Source organism: Lytechinus pictus, chromosome 9, assembly GCF_037042905.1.
Source record: "Lytechinus pictus isolate F3 Inbred chromosome 9, Lp3.0, whole genome shotgun sequence".
Taxonomy (NCBI): domain Eukaryota; kingdom Metazoa; phylum Echinodermata; class Echinoidea; order Temnopleuroida; family Toxopneustidae; genus Lytechinus; species Lytechinus pictus.
The window spans coordinates 27,273,473-27,301,407 of record NC_087253.1 but is presented as its reverse complement, the minus strand read 5'-3'; the positions used below and the strand labels follow the sequence as shown (position 1 = coordinate 27,301,407).

Below are 27,935 nucleotides of genomic sequence, written 5' to 3'. Positions count from 1 at the left end.
GGAGTCCTAGCCGGCAGGATGGTATTTTATAAAGCTCTTTTTAAGTTATGCACAACTCTTTTTATGCATGACTGGAGCATTCTCTTGAATGGAACATCCGCAGGCATTGATCGGTGACTTCACACATTTTCCTTTTAACGTTGATTATAGATCTCTTGCACAAGTAACATTACTATGATATAAATTGGTGATTACAGCAGTTTCTGCACTTGGTTTTCTCTTCTGCTCTACCTTCACTTCACAGAGAAAGCCTGGCGTTTGCTACAGAGCCTGTCTTTGCCAGCCTAGCCAATATATTAGGTTGCCATGACAACATGCCGACGCCCATACCACCAGACATTGGAGAACACAAATTGTTTGAAGTCGAGATCAAATATGGCTTTCTACAGGTGGGTTATGTGCCGTCAATATAAAGTAATTTACACATGCTTGTCACTAAATTGTAATTTATATGTTTACACTATTTTGAAATAACAGAATTTGAATGACATGTTCAGATAGCATCGTACATTGACATAGGGAATGATTTGAAAAAAAAATGTGAATCTTTCGGCTACAGTAGTATGATATCATAGGAAACAAAATTGAAATTAAAACTTATCTCTGAATATTTTGATGTTTTGTGTTTCTGATACATTGTAGAACATGACTTATTGTTTGTTTGCTCTTTTACAGTTAACAGATGCCTTGAAGTTTCTTCACAATGATGTTCATATGGTCCATGGTAATATATCACCAGCAAGTATTATCTTGAATGGTAATGGAGCCTGGAAACTACCTGGATTTGACTTTGTTATCCCTTCCTCATCACCACCTGATCAATCACTAAGTCACACGACTTTGTTATCCCTTCCTCATCACCACCTGATCAACCAGTAAGTCACATGACTTTGTTATCCCTTCCTCATCACCACCTGACCAACCAGTAAGTCACATGACTTTGTTTTCCCTTCCTCATAACCACCTGATCAACCAGTAAGTCACATGACTTTGTTATCCCTTCCTCATCGCCATCTGATCAATCACTAAGTCACACGACTTTGTTATCCCTTCCTCATCACTACCTGATCAACCAGTAAGTCACATGACTTTTTTTATCCCTTCCTCATCACCACCTGACCAACCAGTAAGTCACATGACTTTGTTTTCCCTTCCTCATAACCACCTGATCAACTAGTAAGTCACATGACTTTGTTATCCTTTCCTTTTCACCACCTGATCAACTAGTAAGTCATGTGACTTATTTGTCCACCTCATCACCACCTGATTATCCAGACATTTTTGTCCCTTCCTCATCACCACCTGATCAATCACTACATAACATGATATTGTGATCCTTTCCTCATCACCACCTGATCAACCAGTAAGTCGTGACTTCGTTTTCCTTTCCTGATCACCACCTGATCAACCAGTAAATCACATGAGTTTGTTATCCCTTCCTCATCACCACCTGATCAACAGTAAGTCACATGACTTCGTTTTCCTTTCCTCATCACCACCTGATCCACCAGTAAGTCACATGAGTTTGTTTTCCCTGAACCTCATAACCACCTGATCAACTAAGTCACATGACTTTGTTATCCCATTTATCATCACCACCTGATCAACCAAGTAAGTCACATGACTTTGTTTTCCCTTCCTTATAACCACCTGATCAACCAGAAAGTCACATGACTTTGTAAATCCTTTCTCATCACCACCTAATATTCCTGCAAGTCAGATGAATGTTAAAGAAATTTATCACAAAGCTGTTCGTAAGATAAGAGCGACTTTATGAACGACTGGTGAACCTTTCTTACGTGCTAAATAATCACCAATGAACATTAATGGTGAATATCATTTACCACAAGAAAGGATCACCAGTTGTTCTTGTCGCTCTTAACTTACGAACAGCTTTATGAAACGGCCCCAAGGCCCCAGCTATATTTTTACAGAGAATGAAGTTCTTTTAAAAGGCATTTGCCATGTCTAAGTGAGGACCATTACATTGTATAGTATCATGGCATCTGATATATTTCACTTCTTTGAGGTAGGGGATTTTATCACCCAAGCAGCTCTACAAGTTTGAATTTGGGTGAAAAACTTTGGCCTTTTAAAATGTAAACTTGCAATTACTAGTCCCTCTCTGTATATAGTTTAAAAAGATCAGGAATAAAGCACTCCTCTTGTATTTTTAGATCGATAGCTGCACTTATTCTCTCTATCATGTAGTGTCATTTTGTTATGGTGTTTTCAAATTTTCTTTTGTTTTTATATGATTACCTGGTTATGTCTCCCATTTCTTTTTTTATAGAAAATGACCAAATCCAACAGCCACATAGCAATATGACGATGATGATGGTGACGAATGATGGTGATGATGATGATGATGAAGCTGATGATGATATGATGATGATGTGATGATGATGACGATGATGGTGATAATGATGATGATGGTGATGGTGATGATGATGATGATGGTGATGATAATGATGATGATGGTGGTGATGATGATGATGGTGATTATAGAAAGTGACCAAATCCAACAGCCACACAGCAACATGACCAGTGGCGTACCTAGGATTTTCCACAGGGGGGGGGGGGGGCAAAACCGTCCGCCAAAAAATTTGACAAGTAAACAAAAAAAAGGTCTTCAATCACAGGATTTCATACCAGAAAAAAGTCTTCAGGCTTGTCAGGGGGGGGGCAATAAAGGTATTCAAGCTCGTCAGGGGGGCAAAAAGGTCTTTCAAGCTCGTCAGGGGGGGGGGGGGCAGGGATACGTACTTTGCATGGGTTGGGGCTGACTACCCCCCGTAGGTACGCTAGTGAAAATGACGATGATAATGATGGTACTGATGATGATTGTGATGATGATGATGATGAGGTGGTGGTGGTACTGATGATGTTGATGATGATGATGATGATGATGACGATTATGATGATGTTGATGGTGATGATGATGATGTTGATGTTGATGATGATGTGGTGATGATGATGATGATGTTGATGATGGTGATGATGTTGATGACGATTATGATGATGTTGATGGTGATGATGATGATGATGTTGATGATGATGTGGTGATGATGATGATGATGTTGATGTTGATGATGATGTGGTGATGATGATGATGACGGTGGTGATGATGATGATGGTGGTGATGATTTTGATGATGTTGATGATGATGATGTGGTGGTGATGATGATGAGGTGGTGGTGGTGATGCTGCTTGATGAGTTAAAGCCGGGTAATAATATCCAAGTCCTTTGGAAGTGCATAGAGACGTTATTCATAATGTGTTATGCACTGTACACGAACTGACTATTATTATTATTATTATTATTGTGATATAGAGTAAAAAATTGTTGATTACTGTGGATTTGACCTGCATAAAGCATATTGAATGGAAATATGATTTATCAATATCCTTCTTGTTTTGATTTTTCAGCTGCGAAGTCTGAATATATCTTTATTATCAAGCCTTCCTGATGGTTTAAAAGAGTATGTGAAGATGTTACTAAGTACGACACCCACCATCAGACCAGACGCTGATCAACTCGGCAAGGTAAGAGAAGTAAAGTGCGCCCCCATGAAAAATGAAACCAAGAATCATCGTTTCTTTATCATGACTTAATCACAAATGAAATTGATAAATGACCTATTAATGTAAAGCTTAGAATCTCTTTGGCATGGTATAACCAAGGCTCCACACTAACTTTTTTTCTTGGTGGCCCAATCGGTACACCAAAATCATTAATTTCATATTTTTGGTGGCCCGCAAAGCAAATCTAGTTGCCCTGAAACAATAGAAAACATTACAATTCATCAAAATTCTGGTAGCCAAACCGGGCCACCAAGTGTTGGCTTTTACAGAATTTTGGTGGCCCGACTCTCATTTTTGGTTGCCCTGGGCCACCAGGCCACTGCTAATGTCGAGCCCTGGTATAACTTATATGAGCCCTTATCTACACATTAGTGAGTAAAGCAATCTGCCGAAATCAATGAAAATGTGAGAAAAATTTGATAAATAAGAATTTTGTGAACATTTGAATGCTGAGGTCACAAATGTAATGGAAATCCTTCCATTGGCAGTGCGACCATGATGTGCGATATCAAATGTTTACAATTCTCCCCCCTCTCCCCCTCTGTCATTGGTTTAAACCCCAATTTTATCAAGCCATCCGTATTCCATATTTTTATGACGTTGGTATCTTCACTCTCCAATGTGTAGATGCATTGGTCTAATCATTCTTAATGAAGTCATTCTTAGATTCCATATTTTGATGACATTGCTGCAATAACTCTTTTTAAATTCATTCTTCGATTCCCTATTTTGATGACATTACTGCAATCATTCTATTTGAATTCATTCTTAGATTCCATATTTTGATTACATTGTTGCAATCATTCTATTTGAATCCATTCTTAGATTCCATATTTTGATGACATTGCTGCAATCATTCTATTTGAATTCATTCTTAGATTCCATATTTTGATTACATTGTTGCAATCATTCTATGTGAATCCATTCTTAGATTTCATATTTGATGACATTGTTGCAATAATTCTATTTGAATTAATTCTTAGATTCCATATTTTGATTACATTGTTGCAATCATTCTATTAGAATCCATTCTTAGATTTCATATTTGATGACATTGTTGCAATCATTCTATTTGAATTCATTCTTAGATTCCATATTTTGATGACGTTGGCGCAATGACGCTCCAGTACGTTGACTCATTGTTTCAACAAGAAAGCAAACAGAAAGCTCAATTCTTCAAAGGTCTTCCAAAAGTAATCTCAACTCTTCCCAAGGTAAGTCGGATTTGACGGATGGAGGGTTTTACAATAGACCGGTTCATGGTTACCTAATGGATAAATTTGTTCAAATAAGCTTTCATTTCTTTTAATAGGATAGGTGATTTTCAAAACAAAATATAAGCCTGCCTTACATAGCAGGACGCAGAAATGGAATAGAGCAGGTTACTGGAATTTAGCACATCAGTGAACACTTTATGAAGGTATTTGATGCATTTCTGCTTTGAATGCTTTAGCATGTTTCTGTTATAAAGTACTTTGCCAACTGTTCAATACCAGTCATTAGTGGATGCGTTTTCGCTTAATGATAACTATTATTTTGATGATGATCATCATCATTATTTTTTTTCTTTGTTAGAGGGTTGTGCAGCAGAGGATAGTGGTGGTACTGATGATGATTGTGATGATGATGATGATGATGAGGTGGTGGTGGTACCGATGATGTTGATGACGATTATGATGATGTTGATGGTGATGATGATGATGGTGATGTTGATGATGATGTGGTGATGATGATGATGATGTTGATGATGGTGATGATGTTGATGACGATTATGATGATGTTGATGGTGATGATGATGATGATGTTGATGATGATGTGGTGATGATGATGATGATGTTGATGATGATGATGATGTGGTGGTGATGATGATGAGGTGGTGGTGGTGATGATGTTGATGACGATCATGATGATGTTGATGGTGATGATGATGATGTGGATGATGTGATGATGATGATGTTGATGATGTTGATGATGATGTGGTGATGGTGATGATGATGTGGTGATGATGATGTTGGTGGTGATGATGTTGATGATGTTGATGATGATGATGTGGTGATGATGATGATGATTATGATGGTGATGATGTGGTGATGATGATGATGATGATGATGTGGTGATGATGATTATGATGGTGATGATGATGATGATGATGATGATGCTGATGATGGTGATGTTGATGATGATGGTGATGATAATGATGATGTTGATGATGATTATGATGATGATGTTGATGATGATTATGATGATGATGTTGATGATGATGTTGATGATGATTATGATGATGAGGATGATGATGATGATGATGTTGATGATGATGTTGATGAAGCTGGTGATGATGTTGATGATGATGATGTTGATGATGGTGATGTTGATGATGATGTTGATGATGATGTTGATGATGATTATGATGATGATGATGCAGAGCTGCCAAGTAGTACTGATATTCAGTATTCAGTACTGAAAAGTGAGAAGAATACTGATATTTTAATGTAAAATACTGATTTCTAAAGTTTCAGCTTTATGTATTGTCCTGTGGTATTTTTATTTAAATACTGATTTCCTCACCTAAATACTGATTTTCAACTTTAAAAATACTGAAATATTCTTTTTCAGGTTGGCAGCTCTGATGATGATGATCATTATTATTAATTTTATTATTTTTATGGTCATGTCATTATTATTTTCATTCTTAGAGGGTTGTGCAGCAGAGGATACTACCATGCTTGTGTAAGGAGTTCATGAATCCTGACATGGTGCCGTTTGTCCTTCCCAATGTACTGTTAATCGCTGAACAATGCTCTGATCAGGAGTATGTAAAGCTGGTCTTACCAAGCCTAAAGAATGTCTTCAAGATGCAAGAACCTGTTCAGGTAAGGAGTAGGATGGCAGGAAAACCTAGCCCATGATCTCGGCAAGGCTGCAGCTTTTTTGTTTGCCATTATGAGTCTGAAACGTTAGCAATACGTCTGATGAAGAATACTATGAACCATGGCTGCGATGCTGTCATAGACTATACAAACCGGTCTTGCGTCAATTGTTTTCTTTTTATCGACTAGGATTTAGGGCGGGTTTTTCATTTTATATGATATGGGAAAGCTCCTCGCATATTATGTAAAATATTAAAAACTTATAAGCCGTCGTAATTCTATTAGACTGTGAAGGATTTTTATCAAACCTTCACCAATATATTTCTCAAATTTATCTGCTGTAAAAAAAATAAACTTACAGTTAGAGTGAACTTCCCCCTTAAAGGTCTGCCCCAGATGTTAATAAATATCCTATCTGATTGATATACAGTGTGTTTCCGAAAAAGGAAACTGGGACTCCCACTCCTTTTTTCTTAAAAGGCAATTATGATATTTTATTTGCATCATCATATAATTTGATTATTCTTCTACATTTTGATACCTAATATGTGACAAATACTTCACACGCATTAATGAGCAAGAGGAGTTTAGAATTTTAATGTTGAAATCAGTTTGCACAGATAAATTGGACAAGATTTGTTTGTGATACGACAACTGTGCCTATTTGACGATTGGCTCATTAAAATTTCTTTTGTATTCTCTGTTTAGTTGCTCACTGATCCCTGAAATGAGAGTGGATTCGTTTGTGCACAAATTATAAGTGATAGGGCTAAATATTTATTGTTTGTAACCTGCCAAGCATGAATGATTTGCTAAGCTGTTGGTCTCAAATTAAAGATGAGATTTCTTTCTTACCATAAGTATCAAATTCATATTAAAAATATGTTTAAGATAGAAAGAAACATTTGGAACAAGATAGCTTGGGTGAATACATAAAAATCTAAGAAACAGATCAAAGAAAGTTTGATAAAAATCAGACAAATAATGAGAAAGTTATGAGCATTTGAGTATTGCGATCACTAATGCTATGGAGATCCTCATATTGGCAGTGCGACAAAGATGTTTCCGGTTTCCGTTTCCGCTGAATGTTAGATCTAATGGTACATGTTGCATGCTGTCACGGAACCCAGGGAACTCCGGCCCGGGAAGCGGGCCGTAGCTCCCTGGGTTACATATCAGCTAGCTAGCTGGGTTAGCTGATACGTTGTCTTTATTTACGGGCCAACAACTCTTCAGTTCATGTATTGGTTTGTGGAGCCAATGCGGTTCAGCTTAACAACCAAAATACAGAGACTGAAGCTTTTTGGTCTAGCGTTCTATGAGAAACACACAACAATTAACTACCGTCAGTTTCTCACACCTCGACTTCAAAGTTCAAAGTCATCGATCACAACAAGGTAAGAAGCCACTTGGTCCTTCCCCCCCCTAAAAAAATTTTTTTTTGCTTGTCCAATTTTTTACCTGTGTCCATCCCAAAATGTAAGGTGGCCCCCCTCTAATTTTTTTTCTTGGCCACTGTCCCGGCCCGTGATAAGTTTCAGTATTTTTGGAGGACACCTAGTGGCATCCCTGCATTACTTAAATGAGAATGAAACTCTTGGAGCGAGTTAGCTTTTGTGAAAGCAGAAAAATCAAAGAATAAGATCAACAAAAGTTTGAGTAAAATAGGACTAGCAATAAAAGAGTTATGAGCATTTTAATGTCTAGATTACTAATGCTATGGAGATCCTCCCATTGGCAATGCGACCAAGATCTGTGATGTCACACATGTACAACTCTCCCATTTGGACACTGAAAATATACCCCAAACATATCTTTTTGCTCATTCTAATCATATGACAAATGATTCATCAATGATATAATGTTGTGAAACCTCTGTACTTGCCATCTCATAATTAAGAACGCCTCACCTTGTGATAGACTCTATAAAAGTGAGAAAATAAGTGAAATAAGTACTAAAGTAATGAGGGTGTTGTACGTGTGTGACATCACAGATCTTGGTCGCATTGCCGATGGGAGGATCTACATGGCACTCGTGATCTCAATATTCAAATGCTCATAACTTTCTTATTATTCATTCAATCTTCCTCAAACTTTTAACAATATGTTTCTTTTATTATTCTCTTTGATATTGATTCAGCTGGTTTCAAGGGTTTCATTCTCCTTTAAGTAACAGTTAGGCCTACCGGTATATATTTCACTTAACATGCCTTTTATCACATCTATCAGTAGATCATGTGTGATTTCTTTTCTATAGGAGTGCATGTAATATATATTTTTAAAGAATACATCATGGATGAAGAGTTTGTATTGCCATAAGAAAAAGCAAAAAGAGACATTTTAGGGGTATTTTATTGTCCATCAAAGGGAAAGTTGTTCACATGTGACATCATACCTCCTTGTCACATTGCCAATGGGAGGATCTCCATGGCATTAATGTTTTCAAGATTAAAATGCTCATAACTCTCATTATTTGTCGAATTTTTCCCAAACTTTCTTTGTTCTTATTCTTTAATTCTGTTTTGACACAAGCCTACTCGTTCCAAGGTTTCATTCCCCTTTAATGATTGCAAAATCTATCTCTTCCTTTTTCGTGGGATGCAGTGTATGTCTGTTAGAACTCAATCGCGTACATTTGTGAAATTACCCCGCTGATGTATCTCTTTTGGTTGTTTCTTTTTAAAGATTTTGCTGATCTTCATGCAACGGATGACACTCCTACTGACCAAAACACCCTCAGATGACATCAAGAATCATGTTCTACCCATGGTCTATAGGGCATTAGAATCGTCTTCAGCACAGATACAGGTTAGTAAAGAGTTTTGATTGATCCGATCAGTGACAACTATTGAAAGCGATATAGATCTAAAATGCATATGTCCGTTCAATATGTTTTCTAAAAATGCATGCATCATGGCCTATGGGGCTTTAGAATCGTCTTCAGCTCAGATTCAGTTTAGCGCAGAATAGCTTCATCTAATATGAAGAAAGTAACAGTTGGTCCAATTAATATTAATAATTAATAATATTAGTATGGAAAGCCAAATATATCTAAAATTCCTATGTCCATTCAATATGTTTTCTAAATATGCATGCATCATGGTCTATAGGGCTTTAGAATTGTTTTTAGCACAGGGTGCCGTTTCATAAAGCTGTTCGTAAGTTAAGAGCGAATTTAAGAACGACTGGTGATTCTTTCTTGTGGTAAACGGTATAATAAATTGGCGATGGTTTAGCGCCTAAGAAAGGATCACTAGTCGTTCTTAAAGTCGCTCCTAACTTACGAACAGCTTTATGAAACGGCCCCCAGATATAGATTATCAAAGAATAGCCCTATCTTCTGAAGAATTGCGATTGATCCGATTAATCACAACTATGGAGAACCATGCATGTGTTAGTTGAAAGTGTTTTCTAACTATGATCATTACTTTTGCACCATCCATCTTCTTTACAAATGTGTGTGCTCTCCTTTGTTTTCCAAATGGATGTCATGTTTATATCTTGTGTGAAGCATTATTAATTACAAAAAGAAGGCAAAAAAACAAAAGAGATTACTTTGTCCCAAGCCATTCACAAGATTTTTCATTTAATATAATTGATTGACAAAAGTGTATTGCATATGATTCACCATCTAACACTGTTTCCTGGAAGGGCCATTACTGAACTTTCTTTGCCCAAATGGGGAGGAAATATAACTTTACTTTTAGAACTGTTTGACTGGCGGAAGAATTTGAACAATTTAATTGTTTCTGATGATGAATGAGATCTCGTCACAAGATACATTTTCATATATTTTCTAAAATGAATCTGTCAACATATCTTTGATGGTCAGATATGAAATCTAAGATAAATTTCCTGTCTTATGGTAGTGAACATTTATTTCCCCTAATATAATCCTTATTTTATATGTATTTTTGTTTCCTGCCATTTGAAATATGTGTCTATGGTGAATTATTTGTGGGTATGACACCGTTAGGCCTTTGGATATTTCTATCTAATTTTCAATGTGTTTCTTCAGGAGCTGTGTCTAAATATTCTACCTACATTTGCTGGGATGATAGAGTATAATTCAATAAAACATTCCATAGTCCCACGAATGAAGAAACTTTGTTTGGAGACATCCCTTCTGGCGGTGAGTATTAACCCCAGTATTTTAGGAGATCATATGGCAGGGTGGGTTGGGGCCCTTCCAAGCTCCCCTTGAAATCTTGGTCGATGACCGTGCCATTGCACCTATCGCCCCCGACCTAATCTACAAAATTGTTAAGTAATTTTTTTTTCATGGAATTTTTTTTAGTTAAAGCCATTTACCATAGTCACCTTGACAGCTCAAGAACTTAACTACTCCTGTATTGGGGCTATTCCACGGTTACTCACGTTATATTTGGAGATACCTTGACTCATACTTGGAGCTGTAACTCCATTATTATTCGTAGGAACTAAACATCTTTTTATCACAACAAAGTATGCAGTCTGACTATCCTTTGTATAAAAACAAAACTTGGGAAATTTTATTATGCTCCTGGGAAATCTTTGAAATGTGTCGGTTACTCATATTACATGATTTGGACATGCATAATATGAAAAGTCGACATAAGTGAAAAATGTCCTCATACAAGGCTTTCATGAAAGTTGATTATTTCCATTTCAAAAAAGTATATTAAGGAGACAAACTTTGTATATGATTCAAAAATAAAGAACACATGGTTTTTACTAGGGGTGCAGATAAAGTGGTTACTCAGTACAAAGACACATTGAGCTCATGTCCACCAACCTATGGAATTGCCCATTGTCATTCCACGATCTTTAAACCCAATTGGACTAGGGGGGCAACCAATTAGAATAAAAAATGATTACCCTTTATGAATTTCATTTCCTACAGACTCTGTACACAAAGTATAAAAATGAGCCCTTTTCAGCATGTTATTGTCTCATAAAGCATCAGATGGCATCGCAATGCTGTACCTGTATTTCAGATATTTATACCAGGATGCGTCAATGGGAAATCCTTGCATGTATAGTGATGTGATAAGATACTAACCTTTATGAACCCATTGGTGTACTCTTTTCTGATGATCAGGTTCGTGTGGGATGTCTAGTGAGCCTGGGCAAGATGCTAGAGCACATGGACAAATGGTTTGTCCTTGATGACATCATTCCACTCCTTCTACAGATACCTTCAAGAGAGCCGGCTGTTCTGATGGGAATCTTAGGTATGTCTGTTAGGATACTGGCGAGTCTTGGTTAGATCACATGGATAAATGGTTTGTCCTTGATGATATCCTACATATATCAAGAGAGCCAGCTGTTCTGATGGGAATCTTAGGTAAATGGTTTGTAAGGGTACTAGCGAGTCTTGGCTAAAGCACAAGGATAAATAGTTTGTCCTTGATGATATCCTTCTACAGATATCATCAAGAGTCCCGGCTGTTCTGATGGGAATCTTAGGTAAATGGTTTGTCCTTGATGGTGTCATTCCACTTCTATCTATTTCATGAAGAGAGTAATGCATTGATGTATTAATGGAATAATATGATAAAGAAATAGAATTATGAAGCAATGCAGTTTTGCAGACGGAAATTAATTTATGTGTTTACTTATATCACTGCTATACATTACTTAATTACCATGGTAATGTATTATTCACACAACAAACTTGCCAAATGACTAAAGACATGCTTTCTTTTGTTTCAGGTATCATCAAAGTGGCTATGACCCATAAGAAGCTAGGAATCAGCAAGGATGTCGCTGCCACTAAGTTACTACCATTCCTCTTCCCACTCTCCATTGATAATAACCTCAATCTAAATCAGGTAAGATTATCAACTTCATCAACATCATACGACCTGCCACCCAAAACCAACAATAAGTCGACCAAAATGAATTATGAGATTTTTTAATTAGATTTTTATTGAGCTTATAGCACATCCTTGCGTTGAAATGATAATTGGTCAAAATTTAGTAACAATAATGCATACGTGTCAGTGATAAGGAGATTGGTACCATTTCTTTTGTTTATGTATCACAGTTAATGCATACATGTCACTTATAAGGAGATTGGTACCATTTCCTTTGTTTGTATATCACAGTTTAATGCATACATGTCACTGATAAGGAGATTGGTACCATTTCTTATGTTTGTGTATCACAGTTTAATGCATACAAGTCAGTGATAAGGAGATTGGTACCATTTCTTTTGTTTGTATATCACAGTTTAATGCATACATGTCAGTGATAAGGAGATTGGTTCCATTTCTTTTGTTTGTATATCACAGTTTAATGCATACATGTCACTGATAAGGAGATTGGTACCATTTTTTTGTTTGTGTATCACAGTTTAATGCATACATGTCACTTATAAGGAGATTGGTACCATTTCTTTTGTTTGTGTATCACGGTTTAATGCATACATGTCAGTGATAAGGAGATTGGTACCATTTCTTTTGTTTATGTATCACAGTTTAATGCATACATGTAATTGATAAGGAGATTGGTACCATTTCTTTTGTTTATGTATCACAGTTTAATGCATACATGTCACTGATAAGGAGATTGGTACCATTTCTTTTGTTTATGTATCACAGTTTAATGTATACATGTCAATGATAAGGAGATTGGTACCATTTCTTTTGTTTATGTATCACAGTTTAATGCATACATGTCAGTGATAAGAGACCTCATCAAATTGGTTGAGAAGGAACAAAGAGTCAAACTGGAACAACTGAACGCTTTACAAGAAGAACAAAAGTATGTTTAAAATTATTTATATATCACGTCTACACTACCATGTCTGTGTTCTATAAATCTTTCCCTTCCTCCCCTCTCTCTCTTTCCTTCTTATTATTTTTGAAGTTGAAATATTAAAGAAGATTTTGAGAATATAAGTTCAATATATCAAACTATAGTTAAAGCTTTTAAGCCCAGTAATGATATTATTGAACTCATTTTCTCTGACAGAATTGAAGTATGATTTTAGTGAGACTTTAATCTTTCTAAAATTTCCAAGATATTTAGTGATTCAGTAATTTAAAAGCCTTTTCTCTATCAATATGTTTATTGAAAAAAAGGTAAATGAAATAAGGATTAATAACACTTATATTATTAGTTCTAGAGTGTGTTAATTGATGGATATTTTCCATGAAGGATTTAAGGCAGATTTTGGATTTAGTGTAAAGAGTTGTTGGAATGATACATTTCTCTTATTGTACACCCCTAGGACGTCAGTGGAATTTGCCCAGAAGCTACAAACCAGTCAAGGAAATGGAGATGTTCCATTGTCATTGAGAGGGGAGAGCAATACTTCTGGAGGGGCAGGAGTGAGTTGAAAAAAATATTAACTGTATTACAGTGTTATGATATACAAAAGCTTCTAAATGACTGGATTTTTTTCTCTTGCATGCCAGTTAAAACTGAAAAGGAACATATAAGATATCATATCACTTGGTTGGCTTCTGTTGTTTTTAACAGGAAAATTGATAAAAGTTGATAAAATTGATTTAAAGTCTGTTTGGAATGTGATTGCTTTAGGAAAGAATTTTGGCATATTTCATTGTGAAATGTTTAATCTCACTTGACAACTGGATGAGACGCACTGAAATAAAATGTCAAACTTTAACTTTAAATTTCTGTCATGATAAAACTGAATAGTCTAATTTAACTCTTTAAGAGCCATTGGCAGCTATGCGTGCCCTTAGCCCTCTAGTGCCATTGGCACGTATACGTGCCAGAATATTTTTTTTTGTTTAACCAATTTTACAGCCAGAAAATCAACACCATATTCTGTGTTTTTAATGTTGTTATACTGGCAATTAATTCACAATTCATTTTATCATATAAAAAATAGTGGTTTACATAGACATTTTTTGAGTAAAATTGTATTTTTGCATCATTATTTTGAAGAGTTGATTTCGGATATTGCCGCGATCTGAATCAAGATTTCCCCTATAGACACGTGTGATATAACGGTTGTGTGTAGCAATACACATACTTCTATGGGCAGAGCAAAGGCGAATGTGCGAAGGCATTCAGCTCGGAATTGACCAATGACAGAGCGGTACGATGTTCCTCACCCAACACTACTCGCCCATTCGCTATTGTTACATGAATATTCATAAGCTATCGATCGGGTCTTTTGCAGGCCCGTATGGTAGTATTCTTGTGTCAAGGCTTTTTCTGCCTGCAAATGTGCACGGTTTGGGAGATATTTTTTTTTTTTTGGGGGGGGGGGTGGGGGAGGGGGCGGGGGAAAGGTCTTATACTTTGTTTTTAGCATTCTCACAAAAATGTTCTCGTTATAAATATATGAGTAAAGAAGGCTGTCATTTCCAACTCTCGTCTGCGCACTGCAATAATCACACTCATTATTTATTTATTCATTTATTATTGTTATCATTATTATCATTATTAGTATTACTATCATCATAATCATTATTATCATTATTTTTATTGTTATTATTATCATTATTCTTCTCCTTCACCTTCTTTTTATTATTATTAATGTTATTGCCATCAGAATTATCATCATCATCATCATGATTATTATTCAAAAATAATTGTTGTAATCATATCAATTGCATTCCTTCTGCAGCCAAACTCTCTCTTCATAAACTTAAGATCAGGTAAATAACGGTTCATATTCGTTTGTGTTTTTATAGCCAAAATCATTTAAAAAATGATTGTTATGCTTATCAATATCATATTCAAACTTCTCAAAAAAAGATGAATCGTTCAATATTTTCCTCGAATTAAATAGGAAGAACCAGAAAAATAAATGTAATAATTAAAACGGCCGATAATGCCGCTTTATTCGTCTCAAGATTTATTTTTTTTCAAGGTGGATGTTTTTCCTTTGCTAAATCAAACCATTGGTCAGAGAAAAAGTAAATGGAGTTTATAAAGTGATATCAGATGTTTTTTGGAAAAGAAAGAAAGGGATACATTAACAAAACCGATTAGACCGACCTGTTAGTTGCTGCATCATTGACGTCACTATCAAGGGGATTTTAAATCGACTTTAGAGAGTAGAAATGGAAATGATAATGATGATAAGGGAAAGCATCCATATTGTATTGGCAGCGTGCACCCGGCGAGCACACCCCCGCTGCGGTAATTAGTGAACAGGATGTATCTCCCCGCTAGACGCAGCTAGCGGCGGCGCGCTGCTCAGATTAAAGCAGATTAACAAGAATCTAATCCTAGATTTTATCCTTGCAGCTTCTCGCCGCTTCTCGCAGCTTGCACGCGGCCAACTTGCAAGCGAATACTCGTACTCAAATGATGTGCTTTTTTATATTTCCGTTGGTGAAATGTGCGCGACCGATGCGGCGATTTTTCTTGTCCGCCCGACACGAAATGGAGGTATTAAACTATGAAATATTGAGCTAAAAAGACTCTTAGATTTTTAGCAAAATACTTCTTGTACGTTTCGAGGTGGAAAGATTCATATTGATATGAGTTTTATATTATTTCCCTTACGTAATAATTATCTATTTCTTCCAAAAAAGTACAATCATCACTTGTTTTTAATCCGACCCGACATTAAATAGGGCATAGAATCTTCTAGCAATGTAAAATTATCGTTTGCGTGTTTGTTTGGGTCCGTTTTGGCACGAAATGAAAGTATTAAAGAATGAAATATTGAGCTAACAAGTGTCTTAAAAACTTTAAAAAATATTTCTGGTACGTTTCAATGTGGAAAGATTCGTATTCATGTAATTAAACTTGCGAATTAATTACGTATTTCTTCGAACAATGTACGATAATCGCTTGTTCTTGAATTCGACCAGACATTTAATAAAACAAAATACATGGAATGTTAATTGATAACACGGGTCGTAGATTATTCTAAATATACTTTTAAATAGTTTTAAGGCGGGAAGAATCTAATTACCTTTCGTAATAATTTATGGTATTTTCCAACATTGTACGATTATCGCCTGTGTGTTTGTTTCCGCTCGGGCACGAAGTGAAGGTATAAAAGAATGAAATGTTTAGCTAAAAGTGTCTTAAATGGTTTAGAAATAATTCTGGTCCGTTTTTAGGTGGAAAGATTTGTATTCATATAATTAAACTTGCGAAATAATTACGTATTTCTTTGAACGATGTACGATAATCGCTTGCTCTTGAATTCGACCAGACATTTAATAAAACAAAATATATTGGAATATTGACAGATAACACGGGTCCTAGATTATTTAACGCGGAAATAAAATAACTATTCTATTCTTCGAACAATGTACGATGATAGCTTGTTCTTGAATCCGACCCGACATGAAATGAAGCAAAATATTTGGAATGTTTTTAGATAAAACGGGTAGCAGATTTCTAAATAGTTATGAGGCGGAAAGCATCTGACTTCCTTTTGCAATAATCTACGGTATTTTCCAACAATGAACGATTATAGCTTGTTTGTTTATTTCTGCTCCGACACGAAATGAAGGTGTAAATGTGCGAAATATTGAGCCATAAACTGTCTTATAAACGATCTAAGAAATACTTCTAGTACGTTTCAAGGTGGAAGGATTCATATATATCTAATTAACCCTGCTTAAAAATTAACTATTTCTTCCACCAATGTACGATAATCGCTTGTTCCTGTTTTAGAATGATATAATTCACCTTGCCATTAATTTGATGGTTCAAATTACAAAATTTGTGATTTTATGCCATAATATTTCATGCAAAAGTATTCAAGTAATTTCATTTCATTTTTACATAATCATTGAATTTGGTCGCAGCAGGTGAGTATAATAGTGCTTCTTCGCAATTCATTATGACTGTTTTCATACACGTACATGTATACACAATTAATCAATTTAATGAAAAACGCTCAAGCGCAATGAAAAGAGCAGGATCTTTCGCAGAATATTTATGTCCGCTACGCCCATGACCCTTCAATGATAATTAATCAATATAATCTAAGTCGGATACTTTCTTTGAAAAGAACTCGCCGCGCATTATATGGTGAAAGCAAAATGACGCTTTGATCTTTAATGACTTAAACAGCACCTTTGTTAGGTATTTCTTAATCATGCAGTTAATCTTAAAAGGGGATAAGAAGGAACATCCTGTGGAGTCTCTACTTTTTTGCCCTTGGTCGGCGAATTCATGTAAAGGGGGGGGGGTCGAAACTTATTAGACCTATAAAATCCCGGGCACGTTGAAATCAACAAAGTATATATAGCTCTATGGTATTATTATGTACAATTATATTTTTTAGGGCGGTAATGTCAATAGGCATCCAAACAGAATACCTTGTTAGAAGGCGGGATTACTTTGATTCTAACTTACCTTTTGTATCGGCGTGGGGATACAAAATCTATGCAAATTGTTAACATAATTAAAAGAAAGATAAACTTAAAAATAGGGGGGGTATAAAACCAAGTCCATACTCATGTGGGCACTTATGAGTGTAACTCCTAGATTTGCCCGGGGCCACAATGCCTTGCCGCCTTTTCAGCTACTTTAAGAGATATGCCTCATTATATTGCTATATAACTAAGATCAAATTTCATTTGGCCTTTGTAAATGGCGCAAGAACGAGAACACGACACGAAGTGCGCTTGAATTTTCTATAAGGCAGATCCTTGACAATTTTGATAGTTTTGACAAGTGAGAACGTTCGTAAATAATCAAATGAAATAAAGCTTCCATTTGTTGGGGGAGAGGGTGGGGGTGAGCAGGGAGGTACATGTATGGCAATTTTGAGTCCTCTACGCTTAACTGACTTTTGGAAGGACGTGTCCCCCCCCCCACCACATGTTTGATGTCCAACTACCCAAAACATATAATGTCGGCTTAATTGGTCGCTATTTTTAAAATCCCGTTCTTTAAATCTTCATGTTCTATTTTTCACATTTTTTTTTTTTAACATCCTTTAATTCATTCTATTTGCTTTTCTCCGTTTTCACACTTTCTTTTGCTCTCGCGATTTTTAAAATTACATTGAAAAATCATAATTACCCGAAACACTTTTGAAATATAATGTTCGTCTGTTTATTGCGTGCTCATTGTTCATAGTTTCATGTTGGGGTTTATTGGAATAACGTCAACCTGGTCAGGCTTCCTGCTTTCACTCCTGTTCAAAGAAATCTTGTAATAGTTATTTTTGCCAAGAAATGCACAAAGATCGTCCAGACAAAAAAAAACCGAGATGCCAACTGTTTTCAATGAAGCTCGGGCTCAATGAATTCGATCATGAGGACTAATCACTCCTTTGTGAAATGACGAAGTGCCAGTTGCTCGAACTTGTCACAATAGCTCTAATTTCTATAGGGAATTAAATCTATTGTTTCTTTGCATTTTATCGTTGAAAGGATAAAAGCATTGCAGCTCTAACTTTGTTGACAAATTAGATACAGGAGAAAAGTGACGCTTTTTGGACAAAATTGTTAGAGATGTAAAATAATCATCAACAATTGCGTATGCATCAATTAACTAGAAATGGCACGAACATGGCAATGATTCTGCATGGAGTGGAAATAGAACATATCGTCCCTTCTTCAGTCCACGTTCATTTACCGCCTTGTGATGTGCATCTAGAGCAATATAAAATTCTGAACGCAAATTGTATGAATATATGCGGATCATTATTTTATGTACATTACTATATTTTTAAATCCCCTTGCCCGTCATCCGGGGTAGGAGGATGGGCGGCAGCAGTGTAATTTTGATTAGGGGGAGGAGTAACTTTTTTATACTTAATTTCATATCGGAACAAGAACAAGCAATGGTTGCATCTTGTTAAAAGATGTAGATATTATAGCGTAGGGAGAATTAGATTCTTTCCGTTCCAAAACTCTTCAGAAGTATATTTTTGATGATTTAAGATCTTTATGAACTCGATATTTGTCAACTTCATACCGCCATTTTATGTCGGGTCGGATCTCTTTCCGATTCGAAACCTTTTAGAAGTATCATCTAGATCGAAACTCTGTATAGGTATATCTACGATTTTCTTGAAGTCGACCATCATTTTATAACGGGACGGATCAAGAACAACAATCGTATATTGTTGGAAGATATAGATATTCATAATCCTACAAAAATCAATTATTTCCACATCGAAAGTCTTCAAATATATTTTTATTGACAGAGGATATCTTTTAACTCGATATTCCATACTGAAATACTTTCATCTCATGCTGGATTGGATCAAGAATAAGACATTTTGCGACTTTTATTCCATTAAAAAAATGCCTTTTCGACTTTGTCGGGAAAATAAGTAATTTAATTTTTTTCGGACAAAACATAGGTTCGTCCATCTAGGAAAATTTAAATCGTTTACACTCAAATTAAATTTCAAATCATGCACGATCGATCGTGCATTAATTTGAGATGTTTGTAACTCCATTTCATTTGTCTTTCCGATATTGTCGGGGAAAGTGTCATTTATGTTCTCAAAGAACATGAATTCAGTCCTAAAGATATATGAAATTTATCTTGAATTGTTTGCACCTCAAAACAACATCAATCGGAAATGATGGCGAAAATCAAAGAACGACAGAGATATTCCATGCATCCAACAATCTAATGGAATTGGTTCGCGAAATACGCAGTAGCACCCATTCATCATGTTCATAACAAAATATAGAGGGTGAAGAGTTTCCTCATTTGAATAACCACATGCGCACAAAAAAGGATCGTCACATCTATCAGTTCCCATTATTTGTATAAAGGCCCTAGCCTATTTATTCACAAAATGTTGCTAAACTTAAAAAATAGACCTAAAATGATACTGGGTCATCAAATATTGCAGTATGGAAGTTACAATGAGTATCATACAGTTTCCCTTTTTTTCATAAGTAAGATGTTTTGTATGGGGATGTCATCTGTGGATCCCAAGCGTTTTCTTTTTCTTCATTCAATGTTTCTTAATAAGAAAAAAAATGGACTACTAAACCACATATCCGGTTTGTTATTATTGTTCCTGCTCGAAATGATACAGAGCGATCAAAAGACGGCGTTTGTCTAGCTTTGAAAGTTAATGATAATGGGCGATAATTTGCATTCGACCCTTAACGCCCCCGCAATCCCTCTCCCCACTCTGCGTGTGGTCTTTAGCGTCACTAGGGAATTGTTAGCGCACTATAGGAAACTGGTGGATGAAAGGCTGATCGGATTTAATCCCGTGCCTAGAAATACAGTATTGAATATTCTTGATACTGAGAAGCACTGATTTTTATGCCGAGACTTAAACCTCGGTCACGTTTGATCTACGGCAGCCGTAAAGCGAATAAAAAACAGCCGTTTATTCATTTTTTTAAATACAAACCATGTATTTGCAGCTGGTTCAAAAATGTTAAAACGGCTGTTTTCGACTCGCCGTACAGCCGCTGTAGAGCAAATGTGACCGAGGTATAAATAGTAGTGCTGATTAGTGGCGTATACCTAGATTTTTCAAAGGGGGTGCAAATTCGTCCCCCCCCAAAAAATTTGACAAACAAAAAAGGTCTTGAACCACAAGTAAATGACATTTCGCGCCAGAAAAAAAAGACAAGCAAAAAAAGGTCTTCACATTAGGAGAGGGGTCACTTATGGCCCGTCAGGTATCACTTTTGACTCGTCAGGGGGGGGGGGGGGGCAGGGATACGTCACTTGCATGTGCTGTGACTCGTCAGGGGGGGGGGAAGTCTGCCCCCCCCCTTATTTGGTACGCTAATGGTGCTGATCGTTGACTTTGGCCGGTTTATTAGGTCCGGTAAAAGGTAAGGGTTTGAATAAAAAGAATTAAACGTCTCAGATTAATTGAAAATCGTTCGGGACAGAAATTATTTCAAAATTGTTTTGATTTGGAAATTATATTGAAATGATTTAATTACCTTCTAGAATAAACTCTCTCCTAAAAACCCTCCTAACCCTATAGTACAATTCACGTCTCTTTTCAATTAAGTCAGAAATCTAAATTCTAAATACATTGGATAATGGTCTCAACGTCTCAGATCAGCTCATGAACGATCGGAACGTATTTTAAAATTATTTGAGGTGGAAATTATATAGAATTTATTTCAGATACCATAAACTATTTATCCTGAAATAAATATTATTCGCTTATCTTTCCAATAAAGTCAGAAAGGGAAATACGTTGAAATAAAAGTACTCGACATCTTAGATTATAATGCACGATCGTTCGAGACGTATTTTCGAAATTGTTTTGAAGTGGAAATAAATTATATAAACTTAATTAAAACCTCCCAATGTAAACTCTTATTCTCCTGAAATAAATACAATTCGCGTATTTTTCCAATAAAGTCCCACAGAAGCAGATTGCGTTCCCAATAATTTTCAAGAATCAAGAGTGCCTACAATATCAAAAATTCGGCAAAAGTTACAACAACAAAAAACAAATATACCCAAACAAATTATATGATGTCAGAAACAAAATCAAAATGTCAAAAACATAAAAACAAAAATAACATAAAAGGAAGTATATCAAATTAACATAAAAAGTAAGGCAGCATGATGTCAAACAAAATAAAAAGAAGTAGACATTTTGTTGATTTGCGATTTAGCGTGTTGAATGATTTGGCGTCATTATCATTCTCCAAAACTTAGTCTGCCGTTGCTATCATAGTTCGCCCTAATTTAGTTACATTCGGGCATCATATTCATATTGTCTCATTTTATCTGGCCTCTAAAAGATATTAATATCTTCCCATGGCAAAGATGAATAGGCCTACCACTCTATTTATACGCTCTTGGTGGACATTATCCGGCGAGTTGGATGATATAGGCCTATTCATACCAAGATGTCTCAAACTATGGCCTCAATAGAGGTAAAAACTATGCATGGGCACCATTCGTGCAACTGCTCGATCATTAATATTCTTTTAAAACGAACGGTTGGTCTTGCGCTTCTTGATTTTCATGCTCAAGAATTAATATTTTTGTTGTCAGTGCTAAGAAGCAATGTTGACGTTCGGATAAAACGGGATAAAATAGGCGTGTAATGCATTATCCATCAGTATCCGGCCCCAAAATCATACGTTAAAAAAGTAATTAATTCAACTTATTTTTCATGTGTGAATCTTCTGTGTCAATCTCAATTCACAAGCTGCAACATTTTCGAAATCGGCAGTATTTCTATCGATAGTGTTAATTTTCAGTTCAGTTCGTTGACAACGGAAACTATCAAGAACCATCGCGACTTTAATATCGAGATCGAGAATTGTTGTCATAATCACATCGTGCGCACGTGGTTGTTGATCTGTACTCGGTCGCCATGCGACACGATGCGGCCGAGCATATACTAGCTAGCTGTAGTCGTTTCCAATATAGAGCGTGCTTGCATGCATGCTTTGCTAGGAACATAAAAGAGGAACGCCTTTCATTATCATGCTTAAGAAAAAAAATAATTCGAAGTAAAACAGCACGACAAGTGGAACTAGCTAGTACAGGCACCACGACGTATATGTCAACTCTTCCAGAGCGAGCCGCGGAATTATTGAAGGCTAGTCGTGGCTGGCGCGGGGTACGTGAGATTGCCTTTGCGAATTTTGATAGAAATGGGGAGCAGCGGCAGCGTTTGAGATATCTACAGCGCAGCTAGCGGCAGCGAGCTGCCGCTAGATACAGCTAGCTGGGGATTAAATCTCTAATCCAATGGATTATAAAGTATGGCAGCGAGCGGCAGCAGGCACAGGGGGAGCTGCGAGAGCTGATGTGAGTTCTATTGTGCTTTAATTATCGCAGCTAGCTGCCGCTGGCCGACGCTATTATCCCGTCTTAGAGTGTGCAGGCGTACGCTCGCCGGGTGCACGCTGCCAATACAATATGGATGCATTCCCTAACGGGTTGAATATTACAATTCTTTATACCACGCATATTATTGTACACTATGTTATCTGAACAAATTATTTCTTTTACCATGGATAGTGCTACGAGCTGGGGAGGCCCTGGGCGGATGCAGGATTTTTCTGTAGGGAGGCAAATTGTTTTCTCTTTACCTGGGTCACCCATAAGAAATCAATACCGGAACCTTTGAAAGTATTCAAAAGTCAAATCAAAAGACACGCGTGAGCCCCGATTTCTATGAACATCCTGTGCTAAATTACTCTTCTTTTAGATAATAGGTCAGGAGGGAGCGCGGATTAGAGATTCCTCATGAAAGAGAGTCTGGGCATCTATTGTTCATGACTTGGTGGCATGAACAAAAGAATGTACTCATGTAGAATGTTAACAGGTGGCTACTTTGGTCAGACCAGTAATAGAGAACAAATAGGCCTATTTTATTTTTGAAAATTTGTATTGATTTTTTTGTTTGTAACTGATCTGCATTCCCTCTTCTTTGATTCACAAAAAAATTTAAACTTTTTTTTTCTTACTTCTGTGCACTTTGCCAAGAACGCCCATATTATTTTGTGGGATTTTATACCCCAAACTTGTAAGTATTGAATCTGTCCGACCCCTCTTTATCTATATTTCAATATATCATCTTTAGTTCTTTTATATTTTGTCTCCTTCTGACTGGCAATAACTTTGTTTTTTACAATACGAATAAAAAAAATTACAGAGTCTTATTTTGAAGACTACACGAATGAAAGGGTATGGTTGGCCGCACTTTGAAGATACATGGCACTAATATATTATTGTGTGTGTTTGCGTGGGGATCGCAGCTGTGCTGTGATTGGTCACTTGATCGAAGACAATGCCTTTATACATACTCTCTCGTACTTCAGAGGAAATAACTTGAATAGCAAAATAGTATTTCATTCAAAAGAGCATACTTTTTCGTTATTTCTGTTTGTTCAATTTCATAAATAGATACGTCATTTGAAAGGTTAAACATTGAACTTTCATTTTATCTTCGTAATTTCTTGGTATCTCTACAATTCCTCAGGTTATTTACTCTTTGAAATGTTCATGAAATCATTATTTTCTAGGTTTTACTTATTGAAAAAAAACGATGTAAAATATTACATATTTTCTCAATTTTTCCAAACACGAATATGAAAGATAATAACACGATTATAAAGCCCATGAACCATGCATCATTTCATGTGTAGAAAGTTTTATTATACAACGTACGGGTAAAAAATTATGACCGTTTTAAAATCAGTCGCTGCTCACGTTTCGGTCAATTTAGGATTCCATCGAATACCCCTGGCAGTCAAGGGGTATTCGTATTGGCACAGTAAGAGTTAATTAAAAATCAAACTTAATAATATGTCTTCAGATTTCAGACTTAATTAAACTTAAAAGTCTTGTTAATTCAATGTCAAACTTAGTAAAATGTCAACTTTAGTTTTCTAACATAAAACTTAATAATCTCATTTGATTAAATGTATAAATTAGTAAAATGTCTAAATCTAAATTTTGAACTTGATAAAACTTAAAGGACAAGTCCACCCCAACAAAAACTTGATTTGAATAAAAAGATAAAAATTCAACAAGCATAACACTTTAAATTTCATCAAAATCGGATGTAAAATAAGAAAGTTATGGCATTTTTAAGTTTCGCTTCACTTCACAAAACAGTCATATGCACATCTCGGTCGGTATGCAAATGAGGAACTGATGACATCACTCACTCACTATTTGTTTTGTATTTTATTATATGAAATATGAAATATTTTGATTTTCTCGTCATTGTCATGTGAAATGAAGTGTCATTCCTCCTTGAACACATGGAATCCCATTATTTTAACATTTTGTGCTTCAGGCAAGGAGGTCCTAATCGTCAAATTCGTAAAATTGAAATATTGTATCATTCAAACAATAAAAAACAAAAATAAATAGTGAGTGAGTGACATCATCGACTCTCTCATTTGGATGTAACTGGCTCGTTCATATAACAATTTTGTTAAAAATAAGCAAAACTTTGAAATGTCTTAACTTTTTTATTTTACATCCAATTTTGATGAAATTTTCAGCATTGTGCTTGTCTGATTTTTCTCCATTGATTCAAATCAACATTTTCTGAGGTGGACTTGACCTTTAAACGTCTAATTTGATAAATGCCTAACTTAGTTATATGTCTTAATTTGAAAATTCTGTCTTTATGAAACTGAAATTTCTAAATTATAAGAATGTCTTGCTTAATTTCACGAAACAGTTATATGCACATCCTGGTCGGTATGCAAATGAGGAGACCAATGATGTGATTCACTCACTAATTCTTTTGTATTATATGAAATAGGAAATGTTCTATTTTTCTCCTCCTTGTCAAGTGAAACAACAATTAATTCCTCCCTGAACATATGGAATGAGCATTGTTTAAGACTGTATTATTCAGTCAAGTTGGTCCTCATTGTCAAATCTATAAAAATGAAATATCGTATAATTCAAACAATGAAAAACAAATGAAATAGTGAGTGAGGGACATCATCAGCTTTCTCATTTGAGTTGTGCATATCACTTTTTTTGAAAAATAAGCAAAACTTTAAAGTGTCATTACTTTCTTATGTTACATCCGATATTAATGAAATTTTCAGCGTTTTGCTGGTTTGATTTTTCTCTGTTATTCATATCAACATTTTTCTGGGGTTGACTTGACCTTTAAAAAACTAATCACACTTACATGTATTCATAACTTAATAAAATGTCAAACCTTAATTTCCTAGATTGACCAGATGTTTGGTTTGGACAGTCACACAAACGGAAAGAGCAGCCCTGTGATCGAGAAATACTCCCCATCCAGCTCTATCAGCCAAGCAAACAGCTCCTCCAGCAAGAGACCAGACCCTGCTCCTGTACGTCCGTCCCAGGTCTCCCTGAGCTTGGAAGAGAAACAACGGCTTCAGAAGGAGCAGGAATTCCAACAGAGATTGAAGAATCAGAAGGCAATCCAGCCTGAAGATGCTGTGAAGCAACCGTCAAGGTCTACTGCCAAGGATCTGACGGGGTCACTGATGGATTCCAGGAGTAAGGGTCAAGGCCAGGCTGCGGGAGTGGACAGTGTGGGTATGGGCACAAGGACAGGTGGAAGCGGAAACACTGGTCTTCTGTCGAGCGGGATGAGCAGCATGAACAGTTCACCTTACTCCCCATCAGGTTCTATGTCTGCAGGGAGTGCCGTTGGGACCGGGGGAATGGGCCTTTCAAATTCTTCCTTGCTCTCGCAGCCGGTCGGTAACGTGCCACAGAGGGTTCCTCAAATGGGCCAACCGTCTCAAGCGAAAAAGAACATTGACATGTCACCGTTCGATTCCCTCTTAGCTCCGTCCCAGTCGCAGAAGTCCAACAGGACGCTCAATCAGATGTCTTCGGCGAATCCCGCACACCCTGCTAACCCTCCAATGGGGCAGAACTCTTTCCAGAGACCTCAAGTTGGCATGGCCCAGGCGACATTTGGTAAGGGGTTGCAGGGAGGCATGGGTCAGGGGTCATTCGGAAACATGAATCATCAAGGACAAGGTGCCTTCGGACAGCAAGGCATGATGGTAAATTACGGCGGAGGTTCTGCGGGCACCGGTCAAAGATTGTTCCCGGGGTCAACCATGCAGCAACAAGGAACGGGAATGGCTGCAGGATTTGATCCTTTCGCCAGCACTGGTGCAACGAGTCAACAGAAGCAGAAGGCTGTTGGTGGGGACAACCTACTGGATTTCCTAGGATAGATGCAGTATTATGGATAGATGCAGTATTATTATTCTTATTATTATTATTATTAGAGTATATTATTAGTCCATGCAGTTACATTACAGCTGAAGAAATAATATTAGATTACATCTTATGGGATCTAAGTAGGAAGGTGGTCTACCAGGAGTTGTTGGTGTTTTGGCCATCTAAGTACTGTACACCTTGTCCTGGCTGGTCAGTGCTGCGCTGGGATTCTATCAGCAGCACTCTCCTACTGGGTACCCATTTACATTATCTAGGTATTAAATAAAATGAATACATGGAATGGAATTTGAACCTACGACCTTTTCATTGTAGGATGAGAGTTAATTCCCCTGCATCAAGTCACTTTCATAAAGACTTTGGCCCTATCTTACAAAGAGCTACGATTGATCCAATCAAGCGTAACCCTATGGAAATCCGTCAGTGTCATAATTTTTTCTACAGAAAATTTGCAGATTGTCCTTTGTAAACAAAGGAGAACACACCAAATTGTCAAGAAATCAATGAATTTATGGATATACATTTATATCAATATTTTTTTTTGAACAAACATATATTTTATTTGTTGACTTTGCTGGCTATCCATAGTTGCAATTGATTTGATCAATCGCAACCCTTTGTAAGATGGGTCCCTGGTCCCACTGGCCGACGGACAAAACCTATTCATAACGGATAAATCAGACAAGCCAAACTTTTTATTGAAAACTTTCAAAGTACATTTATAGTGGGAAAGTTATTGAAATCACATGTGATCTCACGGAAGAGAGTAATCTTACATGGAAATCTTTAGTATTTATTTTGCAATATATATATACATGTATTGTATGTATCTATTTATTTGTATATTGTGTAAAAGAATAATCACTGATTATTAGTTTGTATTTTATGTATGTAATTCCACAACACGAAATAAAGCTATTTTGT

At 36.3% G+C, this 27,935-nt stretch overlaps 1 protein-coding gene across 1 annotated transcript; it reads left to right on the top strand.

The window, feature by feature from the left end:
- Positions 1–299: 299 nt before the first annotated feature.
- On the top strand, positions 300–27,007 carry LOC129268481 (SCY1-like protein 2). Its single transcript, XM_064104433.1, has 13 exons — positions 300–389; positions 676–875; positions 1,462–1,510; positions 3,430–3,546; positions 4,674–4,799; positions 6,279–6,455; positions 9,138–9,260; positions 10,471–10,584; positions 11,533–11,665; positions 12,147–12,265; positions 13,099–13,199; positions 13,669–13,768; positions 26,012–27,007. The coding sequence occupies exons 1-13, from the start codon at positions 315–317 to the stop codon at positions 27,005–27,007; spliced, it is 2,430 nt and encodes an 809-aa protein (XP_063960503.1). The 5' UTR covers positions 300–314.
- Positions 27,008–27,935: the final 928 nt, after the last annotated feature.